General features: G+C 39.9%; 1 protein-coding gene across 2 annotated transcripts in view; it reads right to left on the bottom strand.

Moving 5' to 3' along the window:
- The window catches only part of RFWD3 (ring finger and WD repeat domain 3), a 40,944-nt gene that overhangs the window by 11,971 nt on the left and 1,666 nt on the right, over positions 1-27,307 (bottom strand). Inside the window, exons 2-8 of one of the 2 annotated variants that reach the window (XM_049703713.1) lie at positions 25,063-25,630; positions 19,636-19,832; positions 10,412-10,509; positions 6,822-7,013; positions 6,631-6,722; positions 2,642-2,756; positions 1,916-2,144 (exon numbers count right to left, since the gene is read on the bottom strand). In XM_049703713.1, the coding sequence (XP_049559670.1) occupies positions 1,916-2,144; positions 2,642-2,756; positions 6,631-6,722; positions 6,822-7,013; positions 10,412-10,509; positions 19,636-19,832; positions 25,063-25,628 (1,489 nt within the window). In that variant the 5' untranslated portion in view covers positions 25,629-25,630. Of the gene's footprint in view, positions 1-1,915; positions 2,145-2,641; positions 2,757-6,630; positions 6,723-6,821; positions 7,017-10,411; positions 10,510-19,635; positions 19,833-25,062; positions 25,631-27,307 lie in introns of both variants that reach the window. The other variant, XM_033434347.2, reaches the window with a different exon arrangement.

Below are 27,307 nucleotides of genomic sequence, written 5' to 3'. Positions count from 1 at the left end.
GTATGTGCAGTTTATTGCACATCAATTATACTTTAATAATAAAGCTGTTGGGGGAGAGAGAGAGAGAAAGACACTATTCCACCTGAACCACAGATACTCAAGATGTAGAACAGATAGTGAACAATAAAGAATGGAGATAAGTAATTTCTGTGTCAGGTGGTCAAGATATGTTACATTTTTCTGAAACAGAATGAAAACAGATGACATCAAGTATGCTAATCAATGTATACCATTCCAAGAGAGGAAAAGAAAGCCAAAAACTTGTCCTTTTAAATTTGTTACTCTGTTTTCTTACAAGGTTATGATAATACATTTATTTTTACCAAGTATCTATTTTACCTGAGTTATACACAAACAAAATTTGTCAAATCCTAGATTCAAGATCACACTTCTGCTTCACTAGGGGAAAAAGTGAGAGAAAGTTTACTGTGTTTTCTCCTGAAACAGAATTAGGAGAGCCAGCGAAACAAACACAGAAACTACAGGCTTTAAATCAACAAGGGAACATGAGTATTTGCCTAGTTAATCATTAAAGGAAACAAGAGGAAATTAGCATCATCAGTCTATCAGGAAGAGCTAGCTGTGCAGTATGGAATAGACACATTAAGAAATAAAGGAACAGATCACACCCAATTTGGGGAAACAACTGGAAGAAATAAGTATTTTTCCAATTAATGGGGAAGGTTTTATATGATGATAAATCTTTTTATTAAAATCTTGAATGGGATATAGGAACATTATAAACAATCCTTTTACTTTCCCCTCAATTGGAGCCTCCTGATAGCCTCTCAACTCATAGGTAATATTAGTGAATAGAGAAATATAAGATAATCTAGGGATTCCACCACCAATCCTATATATACCTAAGTGTGGGGGACGTAGTTTTGAAGCATTTGAATGTAACTTCTAAGTCGGGGGACAGGAAATCAGGCTGAAGCAAAGGGACCTGACAGTTGACAGAAATCATATGCTGAAGACAGCAGGAAAAACATCTACAACACTGGGCATGTGAGATTTGGTTTTCAACATTAAGACAACCTAAAATTAAGCTTGGAAAGCACACAAAAAAGAGAAAAGCAGTATAATATTAATAAAATAATAATGTTCCCAAATTCTTTTATTTGGAATTTGTCAATTTGAACACTACTGAAAATAAGCATTAAATCTTGTTTTAACTTGAATTAGAGCTTGGGGTAGTGTTTTTTCAAATATTTCTAGTCTAAAATGAACCTGTACTTTAGTGGAACGTACAGGAATGATGTTCTTATCCTTGGACAACCCACACTTCTAAGTACATCTTCTCTCACTTTACCATGGTTCAGTATCTCTACCCTTTTGGTGAACAAATTTACAGAATGACATCAATAGACAGTACAGACATCTTTGCAGTACCCTAAAGTATCTGTATTAACAGGGAAGTGACTAGGAAAAAGTGATTTGGTGGGCTGTGGACAGTGTTCACCTACTAGTGAGTCCTGGATTCTTCAAGAAGGGAGGAGAGAAATAGAGTCCAAAAATGAACATAAAAACAGGTTCTGGGGACTTCCCTGGTGGTGCAGTGGTTAAGAATCCGCCTGCCAACGCAGGCAACACGGGTTTGAACCCTGGTCCGTGAAGATCCCACATGCCGCGGAGCAACTAAGCCTGTGTGCCACAACTACTGAGCCTGCACTCTAGAGCCCACAAGCTACAAGTACTGAAGCCTGCGTGCCTAGAGCCCGTGCTCTGCAGCAAGAGAAGCCACTGCATCTCTTAAGCCCATGCACCACGATGAAGAGTAACCCCCTCTCGCCGCAACTAGAGAAAGCCCACGTGCAGCGACGAAGACCCAACGCAGCCAAAAAATAAATAAATAAATGTTCCTTAAAACAAAACAAAACAAAAACAAAACCACCTGAGGTTCTGGACTATTCACCTGGAAGGAAGGAGGCCTGAGGAGAAGGCTGTGATACTACCAGGCAGCTCAGAGCATCAGAGTATGTCATGACTCGGCAGTTTCCGGTTTGAGACACTGTGAATGTCTTCTGGAAATGGTACTTGTGTTGGCTCTGGCTGGAGGACAGGCTGCTTAGGAAACGTGCTTGGGAACTCCCGGTCAGCTGTGAAATCTCACTCTGATGCTGCACAATAAGTTTTTTCAAGTCCTAAAACGAAAAAGATTCTGTAAATGTGAAGCTTTTTCGTTTGGTATTCCCCTCATACACAATTCCTTGATCTAATACAAGGATATTTCTTATCCTTTACGAGAAAATGTTAACATGAATCCTAAAGAACTGCTGCAGTTTTCACAATATTTCAACAAGCAATTGAAATAGGGAGAGCATGGAATCATAAAGCACTGAAAGTCCTTAATGGTCATTTTGTCTGAAATTCTCATTTAATTGGTAGATTCAAGGAAGTGAAATGACTTAAACAAGTTTTGATTATCAGGTGGCTGTTCAATTTTTAAATAATTCACACTGCAGTAGAATTCATCATAAAGCATGTATATAAGCCCTAATCAGAAATAAAGAGTTGATCATGTTTACTTCCTGAAAAACCTGGTAAATCCTATTCGTATCTGAGATGAAACTAAATAATATTTAGATGCCTTCTTAATTCCTACTCCAAAAGTTCTTTGGATTAGAGAAGGCAAACTTACCTGAACATGACTGTGAAGCTTAGTGCATTCCTCAGTGAGGACTTGAAGCTGGAGCCGGCACTGTGCCGATTCTAACTCAGCCTTCTTCCTTAGCATCTTCTCCTCTTCTAAGGAACTAGAGGGGGAAAGCCAGCAACAGGTGGAGATTAGAAAGGCTACAGAAGACTTCGCATCAAGATGACATAGTAAATTCATGCTATGATATACACTTTGCTGTAAATATGTCACGATAGTGAATAAAATATAACAAGTGAAAAATCTCTCAAGCCCAGAAACACTACCCAGAAACACTACAGGAAAGTAGCATGCAGGGCTGAACTCATGAGCCTACTGGGGTGTTGAAGTAGGCAGTGATGACCAGGAATCTGGCTCTTACTAGGGAATGGGGACCTAAAATGCAAAATGAGGGATTACAGCCAAGCTCACTGCTTGAGTTAGAGCCAAATTATAAAAGAGTAAAAATGACCTGTTAAAAGACCAAGGTTATCTACTGGATAAAAAGAAAATAAGGTACTGGTTGTTCATCAGATACTCAAATTAAAGAACACTATAAAAAGAGGCTGGACTTCCCTGGTGGCACAGTGGTTAGGAATCTGTCTGCGAGTGCAGGGGACATGGGTTCGAGCCCTGGTCTGGGAAGATCCCACATGCCACGGAGCAACTAAGCCCATGTGCCACAACTACTGAGCCTGCACTCTAGAGCCCGCATGCCACAACTACTGAAGCCTGCACTCCACAACAAGAGAAGCCACCGCAGTGAGAAGCCCGCACACCACAACAAAGAGTAGCCCCCACTAGAGAAAGCCCGCGTGCAGCAATGAAGACCCAATGCAGCCAAAAATAAATAAATAAATAAATTTTAAAAAGAGGCTTAAGTTAAAAAGATAGAAAGTATACACTAGGCGAATGTTTAAAAAAAGACTGATTAGAATTAAAAAGGATGAATAGGCATAAAGAGGAACAATGTGTAATGAAAGGACACATTCACCAGGAATAAAAATCATAAATCTGAATGTTTCAAAATATGAAATGCAAAAAAAGAAATTTCCACTGCAATGAGACAGGAGAGAAAAGAAGATGAAAATTAGAAAGGAAGGGATAAAGTGGCTCTTATAATTCAAGAGAACCCACAAACTATTAGAGTTCAGCAAGGCTGCTGTAGTCAAGATCAAGAAATTAGATCAACAGCATTCCCCATATACCAGATAACTGACTAGTAAATATAACAGAAAAAAATTCATTCGAAATAGCATTCTAACAACAGCAACCTAGGAATAAAGTTAAGGCCTTTAAGAAGCAAAACACAGTTATAAAAGACACAAATGAAACAGGGAATAAGTGAAAGGATATTATATAATATTCACAGCTGGAAAGACTAAATTGAAGTACTGGTGCAAGAATTAACAAACAGACCCCGGAACAACAGAGTAGTCCATTCATAATATAGAAACTTAATTTAGGATAGAGGTAGCAATGGAAATTTATATAGAAAGAACATTTCTATATAAATTTTTATTTATTAATTTAAAATTATTTATTAGTTTTTAAATTATTAATTTTAACAATTAATACAATTGTGGTCATCCATAAAACTAGATTTTAGGTAGACTAAAAACTAGTGTAAAAACTAAAGCTTTTAAAGACATTTAAAAGGGGCTTCCCTGGTGGCACAGTGGTTAAGAATCTGCCTGCCAGTGCAGGGGACATGGGTTCAAGCCCTGGTCCAGGAAGATCCCACATGCCACAGAGCAACTAAGCCAATGCGCCACAACTACTGAGCCCGTTCACCTAGAGCCCGTGCTCAACAAGATAAGGCGCCACAATGAGAAGCCCGTGCACCGGAACGAAGATTAGCCCTCGCGTGCCACAACTACAGAAAGCCCACACGCAGCAACAAAGACCCAATGCAGCCAAAAGAAAAAATTTATTAAAAAAAAACCCAAACATTTAAAAGAAGATATTATGTCTCCATGATTGTAATGTAGTAGGGACAAAAACACACAAAACGAGAGACTGATAAATGACTACACTAAAATTAAAAACTTGTGTTCAACAAAAGATACAATAGACAAGTTAAAGAGACAAACCATAAACTAGAAGATGACATTTGCAAGGTATACAACCAACAAAGAGTTGGTATAAGGAAAACAAAGAACTATAAATCAGTAAGAAACAATATATTTTGTTCAATATAAATGAGCAAAATATTTGAGCACAATGTATAGAAAAGTAGGTTCAACCGCAATTGAGGAAAAGCAAATTAAAGTAAATACTACTTCACTCCATGAAACTGGCAAAAATTAAGTCTGATAATATAAAGTAGGTGAGGGTATGAAAAAAAATGAGAAATCTCTTACACTGCTGCTGGTATATACTGGAATAGCCTCTTGGAAGAGCAATTTGACAATATCTAGTAAAGTTGAAATTACACGTACGCTATGATAAAGCAAATCCACTTCTAGACCGAAAGAAACTCACCTATCTCTCTGCAGCATGGCTTATATTAACAAAAACTGGAAACCACCTAACTGTCCACCAATACAAAATACATATAAGTAAACTCTAATTAGAGAAATAGAATATTGTATAGAAATTAAAATGAATCAACTAGAGCTACATATATCAACTAGGATATGTGCCTCAGAGTATTAACCAAAAATCAAGTCTTATTAAGTACATCTCTGCACATATCCTTAATCATTTCTTTAGAAAAAATGCCTGAAGCAGAATTACTTTTAGACTTCTGAAGCATATTGCCAAAGGCCTCTCTAAATGTTTGTGCCCGTGTACATTTTTACCAGTAATACATGAGCGAACCCACATCCCTGTACTCTCTCAGTGCAGGTTCTTTTTATTTTTTTTGGCTGTGCTGCGAGGCATGTGGGATCTTAGTTCCCTGACCAGGAACTGAACCTGTGCCCCTTGCAGTGGAAGCGTGCAGTGTTAACCACAGGACCGCTAGGGAAGTCCAGTGCAGGTATTTTTAATCTTTAATGTTCTTAGAGCATATTTTATAAGTAGTGTTATTAGCATTTGTTCATGGGCTTCCAAAATCTTGATAATTTCTTGCATTGTACGACAAGTGCAAAGCCTCATTTGTGAGACTTCTTTGTAGAGTACTGTTGCAGGAGGGCTTAGGGACACAAGAAACAAAAATTCTCAGTTTTTAAAAAGTATCATTAAGTCTATTCTAGTGACAAGGAGATTGAGACTTGGGAGTGTGTTCTAGATGGCCATGAATTGGCTACAAAGAGTAAGACAGAGGATTCCCTGATTCAGTGTTCACAGTGTTTAGCAGCAGAGGCAGGCAGTAAATGAATCCCTAGGGAAGAATCTGGACAGGCTACAAAAAATCCAGGCTATCTTTCTGATTGGGTCTGCTTCCCAGCCTAGGTGTGAGGTATTACTGTATGGCTAAAGGTTTCTCTATGACCTTTTTATTTTTTTAATTCATTCATTATTTATTTTTAGTTGCATTGGGTCGGTTGCTGTGCGTGGGCTTTCTCTAGCTGTGGTGAGCAGGGGCTACTCTTCCTTGAGGCACGTGGGCCTCTCATTGTGGTGGCTTCTTCTGTTGCAGAACATGGGCTCTAGGCACGCGGGCTTCAGTAGTTGTGGCTCGTGGGCTCTAGAGCGCAGGCTCAGTAGTTGTGGCTCATGGACCCAGTTGCTCCATGGCATGTGGGATCTTCCCGGACCTGGGCTCGAACCCGTGTCCCCCGCACTGGCAGGCGGGTTTCTAACCACTGTGCCACCAGGGAAGCCCCAGATCATCATTTTTAATGCTATATGGAGAGCAAACCATGCTTCAGATGATCAGACATGTATCATAAATCAGTGTTAGACAGATTGCCAATGATCCCCAGAGATCCCCAGTCACAGCCCAAGGAAAGCCTCAGAACCACACTAAGAGTGACTCATACCTTTTCAGAGGTGCATACAAAGAACCAAAAGCGAATATTCCAGCTAGGCAGACTCTTGCCACCTACCTTTTTGTGAGCTCCTGTTCACTAGTGTCCAAAGCTCTCAGGGTTCGGGCATAAAGGACAACGATGTCACTGTGCTTGGCTTTCTTGTTGCACTAAGGAGCCCAATGGGACACAATAAGTGTGGTTCTAGGAATCCTCCTGACTTAACATGTTGACTGTGCACATGCACAGTTCTTAACTATGGTCTTTACCTGAGGACATTTTCGTGCCTGTCCTTTGAGCCACTTAGAAATGCACTTATACCCAAAGAGGTGCCCACAGCGCAATGCCGAGAGCCGGTGATCCCCAGCATTGGTCCACTGTTCCAAACATATTGTGCAAGTGTCTGCTTCTTCCTCATCCACAGAAGCAGAAGCTAGAAGAGGATTAGACTTCTGGGGAGACTGCTAGATGGAAACCAGAATACATTCAAATTAGAGAAGATGCAAAATCAGTCTTGAAGAAGATGTGAAACTCTATCAAATTAACAAAAGATACACAAAAATGATACAAACACAATTGAAAATGCCAAAGAAAAACCCCAACACCCATGAATCACTTCCCATTCTTTCCAGAATGCAATCTGGTCAAAGGTAATATAAGCCATGAAAATATTATTACCCTTTGAGCTTATAAAATTCTTGATTTTCTTTCATTCAAATGACAAAAAGGAGCTATATTTACGAAGATATTAAAACAAAACAAATCTAGAAGTGACCCAGTTAAATAACAACAGGGAATATTAAGTTTGTTATACATTGGAAATTAGGTCCATAATCAATTCAAGTAGCTATAAAATACCTGGCTCATGTGAATAAAGAAAAAAAAAATACCAGGAAAAAAAGAAAGGATATAAACAACTCACACAAAAATACAAATGGTCGGTAAGTGTTCACTTATAAAGAAATGAAAATTCAAGTAAGAGACCACATTTTTACTTTTTCATCTAATAGATGTCTGATGACACCAAGCACTGAGGGTGAGGGAGAAATGGGCATACTTACATACTGTTGCTGCAAGTAAAACTGGCACAAATTTTCCTGAGAGCAACTTGGCATTATCTATCAAAACTAAAAATACATACATCTTTCCTTTGATATAGCAATCTTTCTGCTAGAAATATATCCCATGAATATAATCACAAATATTTGCCAAGACAATAGTACAAAGATGCTCAGTGCAGCATGATCTTATTAGGAAGCAACAGCAACAACAAAGAAATAAAGAAAAAGGGAACAACCATAATGTACATGGCAAGGGAAGAGTTAACTAAAAATGTATTCCTATGTAAAAACACTGTGCAGCTATTACTACCAATAAGAATGAGATTCAATTTTATGTACTGACACTAAAAGGCTCTCCAAAATGCAGTAAGTTGGGGGAAAAGGAACCAGTCCCAGAACAGGATATTATATAATCCCTCTTGTGTGAATTTTAAGATAGAACATTTAAGTGAATTCAGTAAAGTTGAAGGATACAAAATTCATCTACAGAAATCTGTTGCATTTCTACACACTAAAAATGAACTATCAGAAAGAGAAATTAAGAAAATAATCCCATTTGTGAACTACATCAAAAAGAACAAAATACTTAGAAATAAATCTAACTGAAGAGGTAAAAGACCTGTACTCTGAAAATTATAAGACACTGATGAAAGAAACTGAAGACAACACAAACAAATGGAAAGATATACTATGCTCATGGATTGGAAAAATTAACACTGTTAAAATAATCATATCCCCGCCAGGTAATCTATAGATTCAATGCAATCCCTGTCAAAATATGAATAACATTTTTCACAGAACTAGAATAAACAATTCTCAAAATTTGTATGGAAACACAAAACTCCAAATAGCCAAAGCAATCTCAAGAAAGAGGAACAAAGTTGGAAACATTACACTCCCTGATTTCAAACTATACTACAAAACTACAGTAATCAAAACAGTATGGTACTATCACATAAGCGGACATATAGATCAATGGAACAGAACAGAGAGCCCAGAAATAAAGCCACACTTATATGGGCAATTAATTTACGAACAAAAGAGGCAAGAATAGACAATGGGGAAAAGACAGCCTCTTCAATAAATGGTGTTGGGAAATCTGGACAACTACATGCAAAAAAATCAAACTGGACTACTTTCTCACATCATATATAAAAGTAACCTCAAAATGGACTGAAGATTTAAATATAAGACCTGAAACCATAAAACTTCTAGAAGAAAACATAGGCAATAGGCTCTTTGACATCAGTCCTAGCAGTATTTTTTTTGAATATGTCTCCTCAGGCAAGGGAAGCAAGCGAAAATAAACAAACAGGACTACATCAAACTAAAGTTTTTGCACAGCAAAGGAAACTATCAACAAAATGAACAGGCAGCCTACCGAATTGGAGAAGGTATTAACAAAAGATATATCTGATAATATCCAAAATAAACAAAGAGCTCATACAACTCAACAGCAAAAAAACCACCTGATTAAAAATGGGCAAAAGGGGCTTCCCTGGTGGTGCAGTGGTTGAGAGTCCGCCTGCCAATGCAGGGGACACGGGTTCATTCCCCGGTCCGGGAAGATCCCACATGCCGCGGAGCAGCTGGGCCCGTGAGCCATGGCCCCTGGGCCTGCGCGTCCGGAGCCTGTGCTCTGCAACGGGAGAGACCACAACAGTGAGAGGCCCGCATACCGCAAAAAAAAAAAAAAAAAAAAGGGCAAAAGACATGAACAGACATTTTCCCAAAGAAACAGCCAACAGACACATAAAAAGAAAAGATGCTCAGCATGACTAATTATAAGGGAAATGCAAATTAAAACCACAAAGAGATACCACCTTATATCCATCAGAATGGCTATCATCAAAAAGACAACAAATAACAAGCATTGGCGAGGATGTGGAGAAAAAGGAACACTCATGCACTGTTGGTGGGAATGTAAATTGGTGCACCCACTATAGGAAACAGTATGGAGTGTGGACAAATAGCATATAATCTCACTTACATGTGGAATCTGAAAAATAAAACAAAACAAAAAAACCCAGACTAAGAGACACAGAGAATAAATGGGTGAGTGCCAGAGGGAAGGGGAGTGGGCTATGGCAAAATAGGTGAACGGGATTAAGAGGTACTAACCTCCAGTTATAAAATAATAAACCATGGGGATGTAATACATAGCATGAAAAATGTGGTCAATAATATTGTAATAACTTTATATGGGGATAGATGGTTACTAAACTTATTGTGGTGATCACTTCATAATGTATGCAAATGTCAAGTCACTTTGCAGTACACTTGAAACTAACATAATACTGTACATCAACTATATTTCAATAAATAAAGAAACAACATTTATACACATAAGTAAATTTATATGAGAGTAACTTTTCTAGAGAGAATGAATAAAAATAGAAACTTGCAAAAAGTGAATCAATGATGTTTTGGAACTGGCAGGGTCCACAGTTGGTATAAGTAAGTCTCATATTGAGGACAGTGATATCTGTAATTTTTAAAAATAAAAACTGTTTATCTCATAGCAATCTTTCTGCCAGACAGTTCATAAACTGCATTCATATCTACTACTTAAACTGATACTTAACCTTCTTAGGTGGACAGGACAAATTCTCCTCACATCTTCCCCTACTCCATGTTTTTAAACCTAAGGGGAGGCAGTCACACAAATAATGAGTAACTTGTATAGGATCTACATCTGGACCCCCTGCCTACAAAGTCTGTGGGTTTTCCACTTTAATCTGCAGCTGCCTTTTTAAATGTAAATAGAAACCTCTCATTTAAAAGGATGTTCATATTACCTGTTTGGGGAGAGTCTCTCCTCCACCAATACATGTAACTTCTTGCTCTGTTGAGATATCTCCGAGTTGCTCTGCCAAGTCGTTACCTCCTAGTTGCTCTGCCAAGTCGTTTCCAGAAATGATGGGATAGGTAATATATAAAAGAAGATATAAGTCAGGTATGAGGCTAGCAGGAGAGCCTGACTCACCACAGCTTTCCATTTCTAATTGATACTGTTGATGTAAAAGGAATGACAATTTCCCCAAGTAGCATCAATGAATCCTTTTTTTTTTCGCTGTGCAGCACGTGGGATCTTAGTTTCCTGACTGCGGACTGAACCCAAGCCTCCTGCAGTGGAAGCATGGAGTCCCCACCACTGGACCGCCAAGGAAGTCCCAATGAATTAATTTTTAAATGTAGACAGAATAGTAAACTAACTCACAAGTACCCATCACCCAATTTCAAAAATAGTATTTTTCCAATCTTGTTCCAAATAAGCCCCCATTCCCTTTATTTTCTTTCCTAATAACAAACCCTAAAATGTGGTTTCACTTGTAAAAACTTTTGTAACACTCACTGATAAGGACTTTTTTTTTTAACATAAACACTATACCTAACAAAATTAACAATACTATATCTAACAAAGTTAACAATAATCCTTCAATACCATCCCAGGCACCCAGTTTGTACTCAAAATTTCCCAGTTGTTGTTTTGTGGCCACATAGTGAGGCACGCAGGATCTTCCCCAACCAGGGAACAAACCCATGCCCCGCGTAGAGCCTTAACCACTGGACCACCAGGGAAGTCCCTCCCAATTGCTTTACAGTTGCTCTTTACAATAGATTTATTCCAATCAGGATCCAAACAAGATCTTCAAACAGTGAGCTTGGATTGTTATGTCTCTTAAGTCTTTTTCATTTACAACAATTCTCCTTCACTTATTTCTATCCCCTCCTTGTCACTGATTTGTTGAGGGAGATTTGGTCATTTGTCTTATGAAATGTCCTACATCCTGGATTTGGCTGATTGCTTCCCGTGGTATTCCTTACTTACTGCTTCACTGCCTGCCTTTCCTATAAACTGGCCGTTAGACCTAGATGATTTTGTAGATTGAATTCTGTTTTTTGGAAAGAGGAAGGGCAGCAAGAAACTTAGGTTTTGTGCTTCTGATAGCAGTACACCAGGAGGTTTACACTGGGTTCAGGTGATGTCAGTCTGACCCCTAGACTATCTGGTTCCTCAACAACCTTTCACAGCTTCCATTAATGGTCAAGATAGTAATCTTAATTTTTAGTTATTTTTCTTTTTGAGGCTCAAATTGTTCCATCGTAAGCCAGAAAGAATCCCTTCAAATTGGCTCTTTAAAAAAAAATCTTTTATTGAAATGTAATATGCATACAGAAAAGTGTACCATAAATATTTTTAGTGAATTTTCACAAACTGAACTATAAACCAGAACATCACCAACAACCCTAAGAGTGGCCCTTATACCCTTATGTCCTCCTTTTATCTTGGGTGACAGGCAGGGAGGTGACCTTGCCCCCCAAAAGTAACTACTTTACTAAATTTTAACACCATCGACTGGTTTTGCCTGTTTTTATATATAAATGGCATCTGAGTTACCCACTTTCTGCTACTTCTGTTTGACATTCTTTGCAAGGTTTTTCCATACTAATGTGTGGAGTTGTAGTTCATTTTCACTTCTGTGTTTTACTGCGTAAAAATATAACATTTATTTATCCATTCTACTGCTAATGGGTTTGTGGATAGTTTTCAGTTTTTTCCTATTACAAACAGTGTTATTACATTCTTATACATGTCGTTCATGAACACATGTACTCACTTCCTTGGCTATATACCTAAAAGTGAAATTGTTGAGCCACTGGTTCTATATATATATAGTGAGTGTATAACAATACTAGCAAAATGTTTGTACCAATTTACATTTTGATATAAAAGAGGACATCAAAAACATAAAATGTGGGGGAGGAGAGTAAGAAAATGTAGATTAAAAAAAAAAATTTCCTTAAATGTATTTGAGCCCATATGACTACCAGTCTAAGGCAAGCAGATATAGGAAAGGGTTACTACACTTGAAAAACAGGGTAACCACAAATTAAAAACATACACAAAAACCAAAAAGAAGAGAACATAAGTATAATACAAAAGATAATCGGGGGAAGGGATAAATTGGGAGACTGGGATTGACAAATACACACTACTATATATAAAATAGATAACTAATAAGAACCTACTGCATAGCACAGGGTACTCTACTCAATACTCTGTAATGACCTATATGGGAACAGAATCTAAAAAAGAGTGGATATATGTATATGTATAACTGATTGACTTTGCTGTACAGCAGAAACTAACACAACATTGTAAATCAGCTATACTCCAATAAAAACTAATAATAAGAAGAATCAAACCACAAAAGGAAAAACAAAAAGAAAAAAAGGGAAAAAGAAGAAATATAAAATCAATGGGAAAACAAGGTTTAAAATGGCACTAAATACATATCTATCAATAATTACCTTAAGGACTCCCCTGATGGTGCAGTAGTTAAGAATCCGCCTGCCAACACAGGGGACATGGGTTTGATCCCTGGTCTAGGAAGCTCCCACATGCCACAGGGCAACTAAGCCCATGTGCCACAACTACTGAGCACATGTGCTGCAACTACTGAAGCCTGCGCGTCTAGAGCCCATGCTCCACAAGAGAAGCCACTGCAAGGAGAAGCCTGTGCATGGCAACAAAGAGTAGCCCCCGCTTGCTGCAACTAGAGAAAGCCCGTGCACAGCAATGAAGACCCAACACAGCCAAAAATATAATAATAATAATAAAGATACATTTTTTTAATTAAAAAAATTGAGAAAATAATAAAGAAACTGTAACATTAAAAAATAAATAAATAGGGGGCTTCCCTGGTGGCGCAGTGGTTGAGGGTCCGCCTGCCGATGCAGGGGACACGGGTTCGTGCCCCGGTCCGGGAGGATCCCATGTGCCGCGGAGCGGCTGGGCCCGTGAGCCATGGCCGCTGGGCCTGCGCATCGGAGCCTGTGCTCCGCAACGGGAGAGGCCACAGCAGTGAGAGGCCCGTGTACCGCAAAATAAATAAATAAACAAACAAACAAATAAATAAATAAATAGTATATTTCTTTAAAAAAAAATTACTTTAAATGTCAATGGACTAAATGCTCCAATCAAAAGACACAGAGTGGCAGCCTGGATAGAAACAACAAAAGCCTACAATATGCTGCCTACAAGAGACCCACTTTAGGGCAAAGCACACATACAGATTGAAAGTGAGGGGATGGAAAAAGATATATGGTGCTAACAGAAATGATAAGAAAGTGGGGGTTGCAATACTCATATCAGACAAAATAGACTTTAAGAAAAAGGCCATAAGGAAAGATAAAGGACACTATATAATGATAAAAGGATCAACACAAGAAGAGGATTTTAACTCATCAACATATATGCACCTAATATAGAAGCATCAAAATACATAAAACACAATTAACAGACATAAAGGGAGAGACTGACAGGAATACAATAATAGTAGGAGACTTTAACACCCCACTCACATCAATGGACGGATCTTCTAGACTGAAAATCAATACAGCAAACAGAGATCCTAAATGATACAACAGAACTGTTAGACTTAATTGATATTTTTAGAAATTATCTCAAGCATCTTTTGTGACCACGACAGCATGAAACTAGAAATCAACCACAGAAAAAGAAATGAGAAAAAAACGATTACATGGAAACTAAACAACATGCTACTAAAAAACCAATGGGTCAATGATGAAATCAAACAGGAAATTAAAAAATACCTTGAGACAAATGACAATGAAAACACAACCATACAAAATCTATGGGATGCAGCAAAAGCAGTTCTTACAGAGAAGTTCAAGCGATACATGCCTTCCTCAAAAAACAAGAACATGTTTTTTGTCATAAACATGTCTGTTTATGACAAACTCACAGACAATATAATACTCAATGGTGAAAAGCTGAAAGCATTCCTGCTAAAATCTGGAACAAGACAAGGATGCCCACTCTCACCACTTCTATTCAACATAGTACTGGAAGTCCTAGCCACAGCAATCAGACAAGAAAAAGAAATAAAAGGTATCCAAATTGGAAGGGAAGAGGTAAAACTGTCATTATATGCACATAATATGATACTATATATATAAAATCTTAAGGACTCCACACAAAAACTACTAGAACTGATAAAGGAATTCAGCAAGGTAGCAGGATACAAGATTAACATACAGAAATCAGTTGCATTTTACACTAACAATGAAGTATTAGAAAGGGGATGTAAAAATACAATACCTTTTAAAAATCACACCCACAAGGGACTTCCCTGGCAGTCCAATGGTTAAGACTCCGCACTTCCACTGCATGGGGCATGAGTTCAATCCCCGGTCAGGGAACTAAGATCCCGCATGCTGTGTGGCCAAAAAGAAGAAAGAAAAAAATCACACCCCCCAAAATAAAATATTTAGAAATAAACCTGACTAAGGAGGAAAAAGACTTATTCACTGAGAACTATAAAACATTAATAAAGGAAACTGAAGATGATTCAAAGAAATGGAAGGATATCCCATGCTCTTGGACTGGAAGAATTAATACTGCTAAAATGGTCATACTACCCAAAGCAGCCTACAGATTTAATGCAATCCCTATCAAATTACCCATGACATTTTTCACAGCACTAGAACAAATAATCCTAAAATTTATATGGAACCATAAAAGACCCAGAATTGCCAAAGCAATCCTGAAAAAAAAGAATGAAGCAGGAGGCATAACCCTCCCAGACTTCAGACAATACCACAAAGCTACAGTAATCAAAACAGCATGGTATTGGCACAAAAACAGACATATGGATCAATGGAACAGAAAATAGAGCCCACAAATAAACCCACACACCTACAGTCAATTAATCTTCAACAAAGGAGGCAAGAATATACAATGGGAAAAAGACAGTCTCTTTAGCAAGTGGTGTTGGGAAAGTTGGACAGCCATATGTAAATAAATGAAGTTAGAACACACCTTCTCACCATACACTAAAATAAATTCAAAATGGCTCAAAGACTTAAAGATAAAACATGACACCATAAAACTCCTAAGAAGAGATCATAGGCAAAACAAATCATACCAATGTTTTCTTAGGTCAGTCTCCCAAAGCAATAGAAATAAAAACAAAACTAAATAAATGGGACCCAATCAAACTTACAAGCTTTTGTACAGCAAAGGAAACCATAAGCAAAATGAAAAGACAACCTACAGAATGGGAGAAAATATCTGCAAAAGATGCGACTGACATGGGCTTAATTTCCAAAATATACAAACAGCTCATACAACTCAACAACAAAAAAACAACCCAATCAAAAAATGGGCAGCGTAAGTCAGAAAGAGAAAGACAAATACCGTATGCTAACACATATATATGGAATTTAAGGGAAAAAAAAATGTCACGAAGAACCTAGGGGTAAGACAGGAATAAAGACACAGACCTACTAGAGAATGGACTTGAGGATATGGGGAGGGGGAAGGGTAAGCTGTGACAAAGCGAGAGAGAGGCATGGACATATAAACACTACCAAATGTAAGGTAGATAGCTAGTGGGAAGCAGCCACATAGCACAGGGAGATCAGCTCGGTGCTTTGTGACCGCCTGGAGGGGTGGGATAGGGAGGGTGGGAGGGAGGGAGACACAAGAGGGAAGAGATATGGGAACATATGTATATGTATAACTGATTCACTTTGTTATAAAGCAGAAACTAACACACCATTGTAAAGCAATTATACTCTAATAAAGAAGTAAAAATAAAAAAAAGATACAAGGAAATAAAAATTTTAAATAAAAATTACTCAAACCCCCCCCCCCAAAAAAAATAGAACTCAGGCCTACCGGACCTACTGAATCACAATCTGCACTTTTACAATCTCCCCAGTGTACTTGTGTACCCATGAATAGTTGAAAGGTACATTTCTACCTCGACATGTCTTTTCTGTCTGAGAAATACACACATTTTATCCAATTCGATATAAATAAAACACTCAAAAATGCAAAGAAAAAAAAAAGGGCAGAAGAGGGACCTCCCTGGTGGTGCAGTGGTTAAGGATCCGCCTACCAATGCAGGGGACATGGGTTCAATCCCTGGTCTGGAAGGATCCCACATACCATGGAGCAACTAAGCCCACGTGCCACAACTACTGAAGCCCGCACGCCTACAGCTCATTCTCAGCAACGAGAAGCCCAGGCACCGCAACAAGAGAAAGCCCACGTGCAGCAACAAAGACCCAACAGAGCCAAAAATAAATAAATAGATAAATAAATATCCTATGATAAACCATAATGGAAAAGAATATATAAAAAAAGAATATACATATATATATGTATAACTGAATCTCTTTGCTGTACAGCAGAAACTAACACAACATTGTAAATCAACTATGCTTCAATAAAAAAATAAATAAAGTGAACCTCTTACAAGCAGAATTAAAAAAAAAAATTTACACTCCCACCAGTACTCTATGAGAGGTCTGGTTGCTTTATATCCTTCCCAATACTTGATATTGTCAGTCTTTTAAATTTTAGCTGTTGCGGTGGGTGCATATCAGTTACCACACTGTGGTTTTAATCTGTATTTCCCTGATGACTAATCAAATCTCTGTATATATTTATTGGACATTTAGCTATCTTGTTTTGGAAATACCTTTGCAAATCTTCGGCCCATTTTTCTATAAGGTGGTAGAAGTTATTTATGTATTCTAGATATAAGCCCTTTTCTGGATATATGTATTATGAATGTTTTCTCTAGTCAGTGGGTTGCCGTCTCACTCTTTTAATGATGTCTTTTTTTTTTTTTGGCTGTGTTGGGTCTTCGTTTCGTGCGAGGGCTTTCTCTAGTTGCGGCAAGTGGGGGCCACTCTTCATCGTGGTGCGAGGGTCACTCTTCATCACGGTGCGCGGGCCTTTCACTATCGTGGCCTCTCTTGTTGCGGGGCACAGGCTCCAGATGAGCAGGCTCAGTAGCTGTGGCTCACGGGCCTAGTTGCTCCACGGCATGTGGAATCTTCCCGGACCAGGGATTGAACCCGTGTCCCCTGCACTGGCAGGTGGATTGTTAACCACTGCGCCACCAGGGAAGCCCTGGACATTTCTGATTGCAGCACATCAAGAGGCACATAAAATCTGGTGGTTTCACTTTCTGAAATGCTAAGATTGATCAGTGGGTTCAGGTGGTGTCAGCCTGGTCCCTCTATTAAAAAGACTCCCACCAACCTTCCAATCTAATGGTTTGAAGAGTCACTGATGATCTTTGACTAGATACATCAATGCATTAGGAGTCACAAAATGATAATTTTCCCCCCTATCATTCATGCTACAATTACTAGCTGGAAGTTTTCTATTAAAAAAAACTTCCTTAGGGGGTGGGTGGAAGGGAAGAATAGGCAGAGCATAGAGAATCTTTAGGGCACTGAAAATACTGTATATGATATTATAATGATGGATGTATGTCATTATACATTTGTCCAAACTTATAGAATGTGCAACACCAACAGTAAACCCCAAGGTAAACCAAAGACTTCGAGTGATTACAGTGTGTAACTAACGCACCATTCTGGTGAATGATGCCAATAATGGAGAGGCAGTGCATGTATGTGTAGGGGAGGGAGGGGGGCAGGTGCATATGGGAGATCTCTCTAGCTTCCTTTCAGCTTTGTTGTGAACCATAAACTACTCTAAAAAAAAAAAGTCTTAAAAACAAACAAACAGGGCTTCCCTGGTGGCGCAGTGGTTGAAAGTCCACCTGCCAATGCAGGGGACACAGGTTCGTGCCCCGGTCCAGGAAGATCCCACATGCCGCGGAGCGGCTGGGCCCATAAGCCATGGCCGCTGAGCCTGCGCGTCCGGAGCCTGTGCTCCGCAACGGGAGAGGCCACAACAGTGAGAGGCCCGCATATCGAAAAACAAAAACAAAAAACAAACAAACAAACACTTAAAAGACCTTCTCCATCAACTATTTGGTTTTCTGGATACAGTTCATATAGGAAAGGCAGGATAAATGCTTAATCCTCTATTCAACAGTTTTCAGAGCAATGAGTTAGGGCTCTAATAACTTATTATGGTGATAAGTAAGGTTTTTTTTTTTTTAAAAAAGTGCACAATTATGAATTTATAGATTCACACAGATTTGATGTATTTCAATCTGTAATCTAAGAATACATTCATTATTCTTTTTAATGCTCAAACTGTCCCAACTTAGGCCAGTAGGATCTCTTTCAAGGTTGCACCTGTGCCTACTGATGTAACTGTGTAAGACTCAGACGGCTTCCTTGCTTTCCAGCACAATAAAATGCCCTAGGCCCATCTTGTATATTTCCTATCACAGACCTGGAAAGCCATTTCTCCAAGCCTTGGTCCCCTTTAGTGTGAGAAGACCACAGTGTAGGGTATCAGATAGGTTTTTTGGTTTTTGTTTTTTTTCTGGGTAAAGATTTAATTTTATTTATTTTTGGCTGCGTTGGGTCTTTGTTGCTGCGCACGGGCTTTCTCTAGTTGTGGCGACCGGGGGCTACTCTTCATTGTGGTGCACAGGCTTCTCCTTGTGGTGGCTTTTCTTGTTGCGGAGCATGGGCTCTAGGCGTGTGAGCTTCAGTAGTTGTGGCTCGTGGGCTTAGTTGCTCCGCAGTACGTGGGATCCTCCCAGACCAGGGATCGAATCCGCGTCCCCTGCATTGGCAGGCGGATTCTTATTCACTGTGCCACGAGGGAAGTCCCCAGAGAGTTTTTTAATACAAGCATATGCTTAAAGGGTCTCTGCGCATCTACTGTTAAATAAACTTCCACTTGCACAACACGTAACATTACACTAGGACTTAAAAAGTACCTGACTAGACAGGGTGCTGAATTTACAAAGCTTTTCTTTTAAATAATCTACTTCCTTCTCAAATGTCTAAGAAAACGAAAGGGAATGTAAAATGCCATTATAAAGTGACCAACTCAATGGGTCACAAATCACATTAAATTGCAAGCCAGATCAAATCCTCTCTATATAGTTATGGCCAGTGAAAGCTCTGTACTATAAAGCATTAATCTATGACATTTGGGGTGAAAAGGCAAAGTATTAAAACACTAGTCTAGAGTTTCTAGCCTTCTGGAGTCTAAGCTTTCCAGATGTTGACCTTGTGGATCAAATCTGGATAAAACACTCACCTTCTAAAACAACAGCTCCAGGTTCCTCTGCCTGGACAACTCCCTCTTCATACTCTGTGGAGCTGTCACTGTCAGAACTACCTGATACCTGCAAGTCTTCAGAGACAGGATTCCTAGTCTCTGAACCATAAGAGGTGGCTGGCGAATGAGGCTGCGTCCTGCTCACTTGAAAGTAAGCATCCAGCGGTGATCTCAACCTATGTATGCAGAAAGACAACAGAATTCTTGTACAATGTACCATCATCACAAGAATAATCCACAGTAATTTGGAGGTAAATCCTAGTCATTTTAATGCATCACCAGGCCATTAAATGCTGCCTTTGAACGCTGAAGTAGGAATAGAGATTCAGGCAGGTGCTGACTGGACTAGACATGCTCTTTCCACTCAAGTATTCCATTAGCCCACACTGAAGCCTGACCCCTCTGCTAAAAGCTAATCCTACTTTACTGGCATTTCTTTTGTCAATACCTTTTAAAGACATGACTCATTAATATAAAGAAAGGGAGGGAGGGAGGGAGGGCTGACTCAGCAATTTGTCTGCTGATATTAGGGGGCTGAAAAGAGAGTGGGCAAGAAGAAAAAGGGCCCTATTTTTTTTTTCGGTACGCCAGCCTCTCACTGCCGTGGCCTCTCCCATTGCGGAGCACAGGCTCCGGATGCACAGGCCCAGCGGCCATGGCCCACGGGCCCAGCCGATCCGTGGCATATGGGATCCTCCCGGACTAGGGCACGAACCCGTGTCCCCTGCATCAGCAGGCGGACTCTCAACCACTGTGCCACCAGGGAAGCCCTAAAAGGGCCCTATTGATCAAATATGGCCTCATGGGATTCTGCTTCTGCAGCTACTAAGACCAAGGTCTTTTGAAGGTATGAAGCCTGGCTATGGTCATCATTGTCTCATCTCTTATTTTGAGCCACTTTTCAAGTCAAAAATGTCAAAGAAGGACAAAAGTTCTCTCTTTTGCCTGCTCAAACCTGCTGTTGAGCTCTCTAGTGATTTTTTTCCATTTACTGTGTCAACTCCAGTATTTCTATTTTGTACATTTTTATAACTTCAGTCTCTTTATTGATATTGTCTATTTTGTTGTTTTATATTTTGCTTTAGTTCTTTGAATATATTTAAATAGCAGATTTAAAGTTGGTCTAGTAAGTCCAACATCTTGGTTTCTTCATGTACAGTTTCTATTTTTTCTTCCTGTGTTTTGGTTATACTTTCTTTACATATCTTATTTTTTCTTGAAAACGGGACGTTTCAAATAATATAATGTGGTAACTCTGGAAATGAGATTTCACCCATTCCCAGGGTTTGTTGTTGTTGCTATTTCTTATAGTTGTTACTATTGGTTTAGTGACTTTTCTGAAGTTAATTCTATAAAGTTTGCATTCTTTGTTGTGTGTGGCCACTGAAGTTTCTGTTTGGTTAGCTTAGTGTTCAGTTCATGACTAGATAGAGATTTCCTTAAACACTTGGAATCAGTACACCTCCCAGTCTTTGGTGAGAGACTTGATGTGTGTGTTGGGACACATCATCAATAATCAGCCAGGCAGGTGACAATTCTGCCTCAGCCTTCATTTCCTGCTTATGCAGAGCCTCAAAGTCAGCCAGAGTTGAGAGCTTAGTGCCTTCCTAGGTCTTTCCTGATTGTGGGCCCAGCTGCACACAGCCCTGGGCATGTATGTGGCTTTCTAGATTCCCAGGAATATGTCAGAACTTTTCAAAACCCCATAGGAAGATCTCATTCTCCACCTTTTCCTTTTAAACTTTTTGGTTAGTCTAATGCTTGCCCCAATGGTCATCCACTGCCACAGGCAGACCCTGGGGAAAAGGCTTTAGAATTTTCGAACTGGACAGGCCAGGGATTGCCTTTCAAGTGGGATCTTCCAGGAAACCAACAAACAGGTCAAAGGAAGAGAATTCTCTGGGGATGAGGCTTTGAAGGACCTCCAATTCCATTCTACTCTCTCTAGTTGCTTCCAGACTGCTGCCTTTTCACTGTGATTGCAGGCATTTAGTTTTCAAGACTACCATGGAGGGACTTCATAGTAAGTCCCTCGATAGTAGTGGTTAAGAATCAGCCTTCTAATGCAGGGAGCATGGGTTCGATCCCTGGTCGGGGAACTAAGATCCCACATGCCGTGGGGCAACGAAGTCCGCGTGCCACAATGAAAGATCCCACATGCTGCAACTAAGACCCAACGCAGCCAAATAAATAAATAAATTTTTTTTTTTTAAAAAAAGACTACTATGAAGCTGAAGAAGGGGATGGGAATAGGGAATGCCACAAAGCTTACAGTTCTTACTGAGATTCAGCTGGTTTGAGAATCACTCACTGAATTGCTACAAGTATTTGGTTAATTTCCAGAGTACTGAAAAGTTGATTTTGATAAATTTTGCCAGTTGTTTCAATTATTTTTTAAAAAAATAAATTTATTTCTTTATTTATGGCTGTGTCGGGTCTTCGTTTCTGTGTGAGGGCTTTCTTTCTCCAGTTGCGGCGAGCGGGGGCCACTCTTCATCGCGGTGCGCGGGCCTCTCACTGTCGCGGCCTCTCCCGTTGCGGAGCACAGGCTCCAGACGTGCAGGCTCAGTAGCTGTGGCACACGGGCTTAGTTGCTCCATGGCATGTGGGATCTTCCCAGACCAGGGCTCGAATCCATGTCCCCTGCATTGACAGGCAGACTCCCAACCACTGCGCCACCAGGGAAGCCCTGTTTCAATGATTTTATGGAGAGAATTTTCTGGGGTCCTTACTCTGCCGTTTTCACTGATGTCACTCAGGTTTCCTTTTCAAAAAAAAAATGCTAACGAAGTTTACAAACTTATTTTAGGAACTGTGCATGAACAGCAGCTATAGCTACTCATGAGAATAAGAATATAAGAACAGTATTTCCTAAGAACATTTTAACCAAATGAAATACATAATAAAGTTAGGCTATTACGTGCATATCAATAGCATTCTGCATAGAAACCAGTAAAAAATTAAGTGATTGACTATTTTTTAAAAAATCACTCATTAATATTGCTTTTACATAGCAAAAGAGGCATTTCCAAGGTCAGGCGGGGACATATAAAAGACGAACTATGAAGAGCAACTGGGAGGCAGTGCTAGGAGTACAGTCTTAGAACCCAAGAAATTCTCCTTTTTTCCCGCACTTAGCATCTCTGAATTAAATAACAGTATAGTAAGTTCTTGCCCCTTGCTTACCCTCTATAGTCCTAGATTCCATAAGCTCCAAGAGAAACGGTACCCTGATCTGTCCTGTTCACCAACATATCTTCAAGGCAAAAGTTCAGTCTCTCACATAGTGGAGGGTTACAAATATTTGATGAATAAGTGATGATGCTGGCTGTCAGAACCAAGCAGCCTCAAACAAAGAAACAGGAAAGGAGTTTGTGACCTTGGCTGAGAAGTAGTTGGGAAAAATATCCCACTATGCAGGTTTCCCCAATTTTGGCTTCTTGGTAGAGTCTGAGGCAAAAGCTGCTCACCTTGGCCCAGGCTCTCAGCACCTGGCCCAGGAATGGTCTGTCGGGTGAGTAATGTCAAACACCATAATGAGAAATTCACCTCAAGAAATTCAGAAGGTATAAGCAATAAGTCCTGGAAAAGCTCAGACTTTTATGTGAATTTAGTGTGGAATTTGTTTACAACACAATTTAAAGGAAAAAAAAATTTAACGCCACATTTATCTGGCTCCAGAATCCATGTTCTCTCCACTGAACTGCATAATTCCTTGCCTTTAAGGTTTATTCTCTTTGTGGAGACAAACATATGACCGTCAGTCAAATAGCTTAACTGACATCATTTAACATCTAAATTCTGTAGCTCAGTCCCTGAGCAGAGATTCTACGCACATCAAGCTATTTTCTGATTAGAGTCTGGCTTCAGTGTGGCAGCATCCCCTAGGTGAATCATGCTGACCATGCCAACAAGAGAATTTGGTCTCTGTGGTGTTTCTAATTTTCTCTGTAAATTGGCATCTGGTTTATAAGTGTCACTCTCCTGTGAACTGGTTAACACAAAAGTCCCCGACCAAGAGCAATCTCCACCCCTGCCTGCTCATGAGTGGATGAACAACCAAGCGTGAGGACTACTGCAAGAGGCCTCTTGACAGTTCTTGGGGACACCACTCTCAACTCTCAGCCCCCTTACTTCAACAGGGACCCCAAATTGCACTACAAGGTACTTTCACCTATGACACAAATGTATGAAATCCTACTTTGCTTTCAAAATCCGAGTAAACGGCATCTTAAAATAACAGAGTAGCATACATTTGCAACTCTTGTCAACACAGAACTAGGCACCTCTCACCCTTGATGGATCACATCCAGCAGTGACCAGGCATTACAGAGACTGAAGCCACAGTAATAGCAGGCCCTGATACAGTAATCAGCAGGATCCATGGAAAAGGATGCTGATATCCAGAATCAGAAGGCACAGTCCAGTTCCACAGTTATCCCAGTCAAATCACAAATCACCCCATCATCTTCCTCATTTGTAAAACATAGGTATTAGATGGCCCAGCTACCACTTTTTATTGTCACCTCATTATCTTCACAGTGTTAGAAAACAAATGGGTCTGACTGAAGCTTCCTCTATCTGTTTTTGTTGACAACAGTCAGATTCAAGTTCCAACACCAGCTCTAACCTCCTCAGTGCTGTCGCTATGAGACCCTGAACAAACCACTCTCTCAGGGTCCAAGTTTCCTTCATATTTAAAATGAAAAGGTTGAATTCAATCTCAACATTATGAAGATACTTAGAAGCCCAAATGTGAAACAAAGTATTTCAAAAAAAGCTGGAGGAAGTGAAAAAACAGGTAAGGCATAGATAATTGTTGTTCTTCATAATAACTCTGTCAAGACCTGACGGCTAAGCCCTTCAAGAGGCAAATTCAAACCAAAACCTATGGAAGAAAATTATTTTTAACTCTACAACACAGTATCAGGTGAAGAGGGCTAGAATGTTTCTCACTTAGTCAGATAAGCTCTAAATTAATTCACACTCTACTTTTCACAAGGCTTCTCTAAATCCAGCCTGCCCATCTTCCAAAATCTACTGCACCACTAAGTGGAGAACAATGAAACATGGGTGAGTGGAGTGGCCTTGCAAGTTAAATATTTTTTTGATGTACAAGAGACAAACGATCTGAAGAAAAGCCAGCCTCTACAGAAACCGCTGCCAACAAACTACCACTGAGTTTTCAAAACATATCAGTGTAACTTGTCCCCTCCATTACTTTGTGAAGTAAATAAGGCAAGCACTTTTATTTTCATCTGACTTATGAGGTAACGGGGGTTCAGAAAGGTCACCTGACTTGCCAAGTCACAACGCCAATTCTTGGCAGCACTGGGGCTACGATCAGGGTCTAAGGTTCATAATTCCCAATCTGGCACTAATCCTACTGTTTATACATATATTTACCTGGCACTGTTTGTCCTGTGAGACCCTCCAGCTCTTGCCCTCTGTGAAGCAGAACTCCTCCTCCTAGCTCTCACTGGCCCCACCCTGTGGTCCGAAGTTGGTCTCAGGAATTCCAGCATGCCATGAAGTCTCTGCAGCCCACTGATGAAGCTGTTCACTGGATCCAATGAAGATACTTGGGCAGTGTGGTTAGCACCAGATTCCTGCCTACTCTCCTCTGAAACTCCTGGATTGATGTTCTCCACAGTCTCTTCTCCTGAGAGCTCCTCTGTCATATCAATGGATACCTGTGGAGCAGCCCGAAGCCGGGGCAGTCCCTCTTGGCTGCTGACCACTTCATCAGGAGGGGGCTGGAGCAGGGCTGGTCCCCCTTGGCTGCTGACCACTGCAGCAGGTGCAGGCTCAAACAGGGGTGGTCCTTCCTGGCTGCTGACCACCTCAGTATGAGAAGGCTGGAGCAGGGGTGGTCCCCCTTGGCCGCTGACCACTTCAGGAGGAGCAGGCTGTTGTGCAGCACCATGATCTAACTGCACCTGAAGATCATATTTCATTGCTTCATGAGCCATCACTGAAGAAACAATATTTGTAAGTATTAGTAAAATATATCAGCTATAAGACATGTTTTATCTAATCATATCTGTTCTTTAATATTTCTGTTTAAGATCACTCTTGGCAAAACTGAGAAACTTAAAGAGATGATTTTGTTCGACTTTTTTTTCCCATAATAAGTACTTATAACCAGTTTTCCTGTTTGCCTTTTGAAAACATGAAGTCATGTGATCACAGCACTAACCTTTAAAATAGATCTAGGGACTTCCCTGGTGGCACAGTGGTTAAGAATACGCCTGCTAATGCAGGAGACACAGGTTCGATCCCTGGTCCAGGAAGATCCCACATGCTGCAGAGCAAATAAGCCCATGTGCCACAACTACTGATTCTGTGCTCTAGAGGCCACAAGCCACAAGTACTGAATCCTGTGTGCTGCAACTGCTGAAGCCCATGCACTCTAGGGCTCACATGCCGCAACTACTGAAGCTTGCGTGCCTAGAGCCTGTGCTCGGCAACAAGAGAAGCCACCACGATGAGAAGCGCACACACCACAACCAAGAGTAGACCCCGCTCGCTGCAGCTAGAGAAAAGCCCGCGCACAGGAATGAAGACTCAACGCAGCCATAAATAAATAAATAAATAAATCGATCGATAAAATAAGGACTGAACTACTGAAAGCAGTGGATCCACAAGTACAAGGCAAAGAGAGTATGAGACACACAAATCAGTTTTTCGGGCTGATAACTGGTAGGACTGTGTGCTGTTGAGAAGCAAGCTAATTTCCACTGAGGGGACTGTAAAAACCATGTACCAAAGAAGATAGCATTGAAAGACAGGAGATGGAAAGCCTGTGAAAGTAGTTACTCTGTCCCTCAGGCAAACAATCAAAAAACCCCTCCCCCTATGCTGCAGACAACTGTAGGTTTGAACCAGACAGATTTAAGACCAGCAGTGAAAACAAAGAGTTAAGTGAAAGTCTACAAACTTTCACAAGTGTGAGACACTTCCAACCCTTCTCCCCAGCTGCACAAATCCAGAACGCAATATTCTGGTTTACATACATTCTCTATGCCTCAAGGCAGGAAATTACAGGATTGTTGCCTAGAGAAAACCAGCTCAAGAGGAAAGATCTATAAATACTGACAGCTCTGACTCTCAAGAAAATGGCTGGATCTCTGCCCATACATCTAACAGTAAAAGTCCATTGGTTGGTAAGGTTCAGTCATTCATAAAGAACTTCCAATCAGTTTTCTGGGGGTCTCTCCTCAATATGAACAAATAGCCAAAGAACAACTGACATTCAAGAAAAGCCTCCAACATGAGAGAAAGAGACCAAAGCAGACAAAGAGCAGAAACTCGGAGAAAAGCAAGGAATACAATGCAAGAAACAGAAGTAAGTAAATAAATAAACAAATCCAAACTTAAAAGAATGCCAAGGAAAAAAAGATCAAATCAGAAAACAAGAAAGAGCTCTTAAAAAAGAAAATTTACAGCCAAAATAAATGCTTTAATAGAAGGACTGGAAGATAAACCTGAGTAACTCTTTCAGAAAACAAAAGACAGTTAAAAAATAATAATATTAAAAGCTCAAGCTAGAATACTTGATTAACTGAAGTACAAGAATGAGAGAACTCAAAATGGAGAAGAAAGTGAAGCAAAACCTCTGGTCAAGATGTAACCATACACTCTCTTCTAA

The sequence above is a fragment of the Orcinus orca genome, chromosome 20, assembly GCF_937001465.1.
Source record: "Orcinus orca chromosome 20, mOrcOrc1.1, whole genome shotgun sequence".
NCBI classification, from domain to species: Eukaryota; Metazoa; Chordata; class Mammalia; order Artiodactyla; family Delphinidae; genus Orcinus; species Orcinus orca.
Note: the sequence above shows the minus strand (reverse complement) of the source record. Positions and strands in the feature narration are given on the sequence as shown.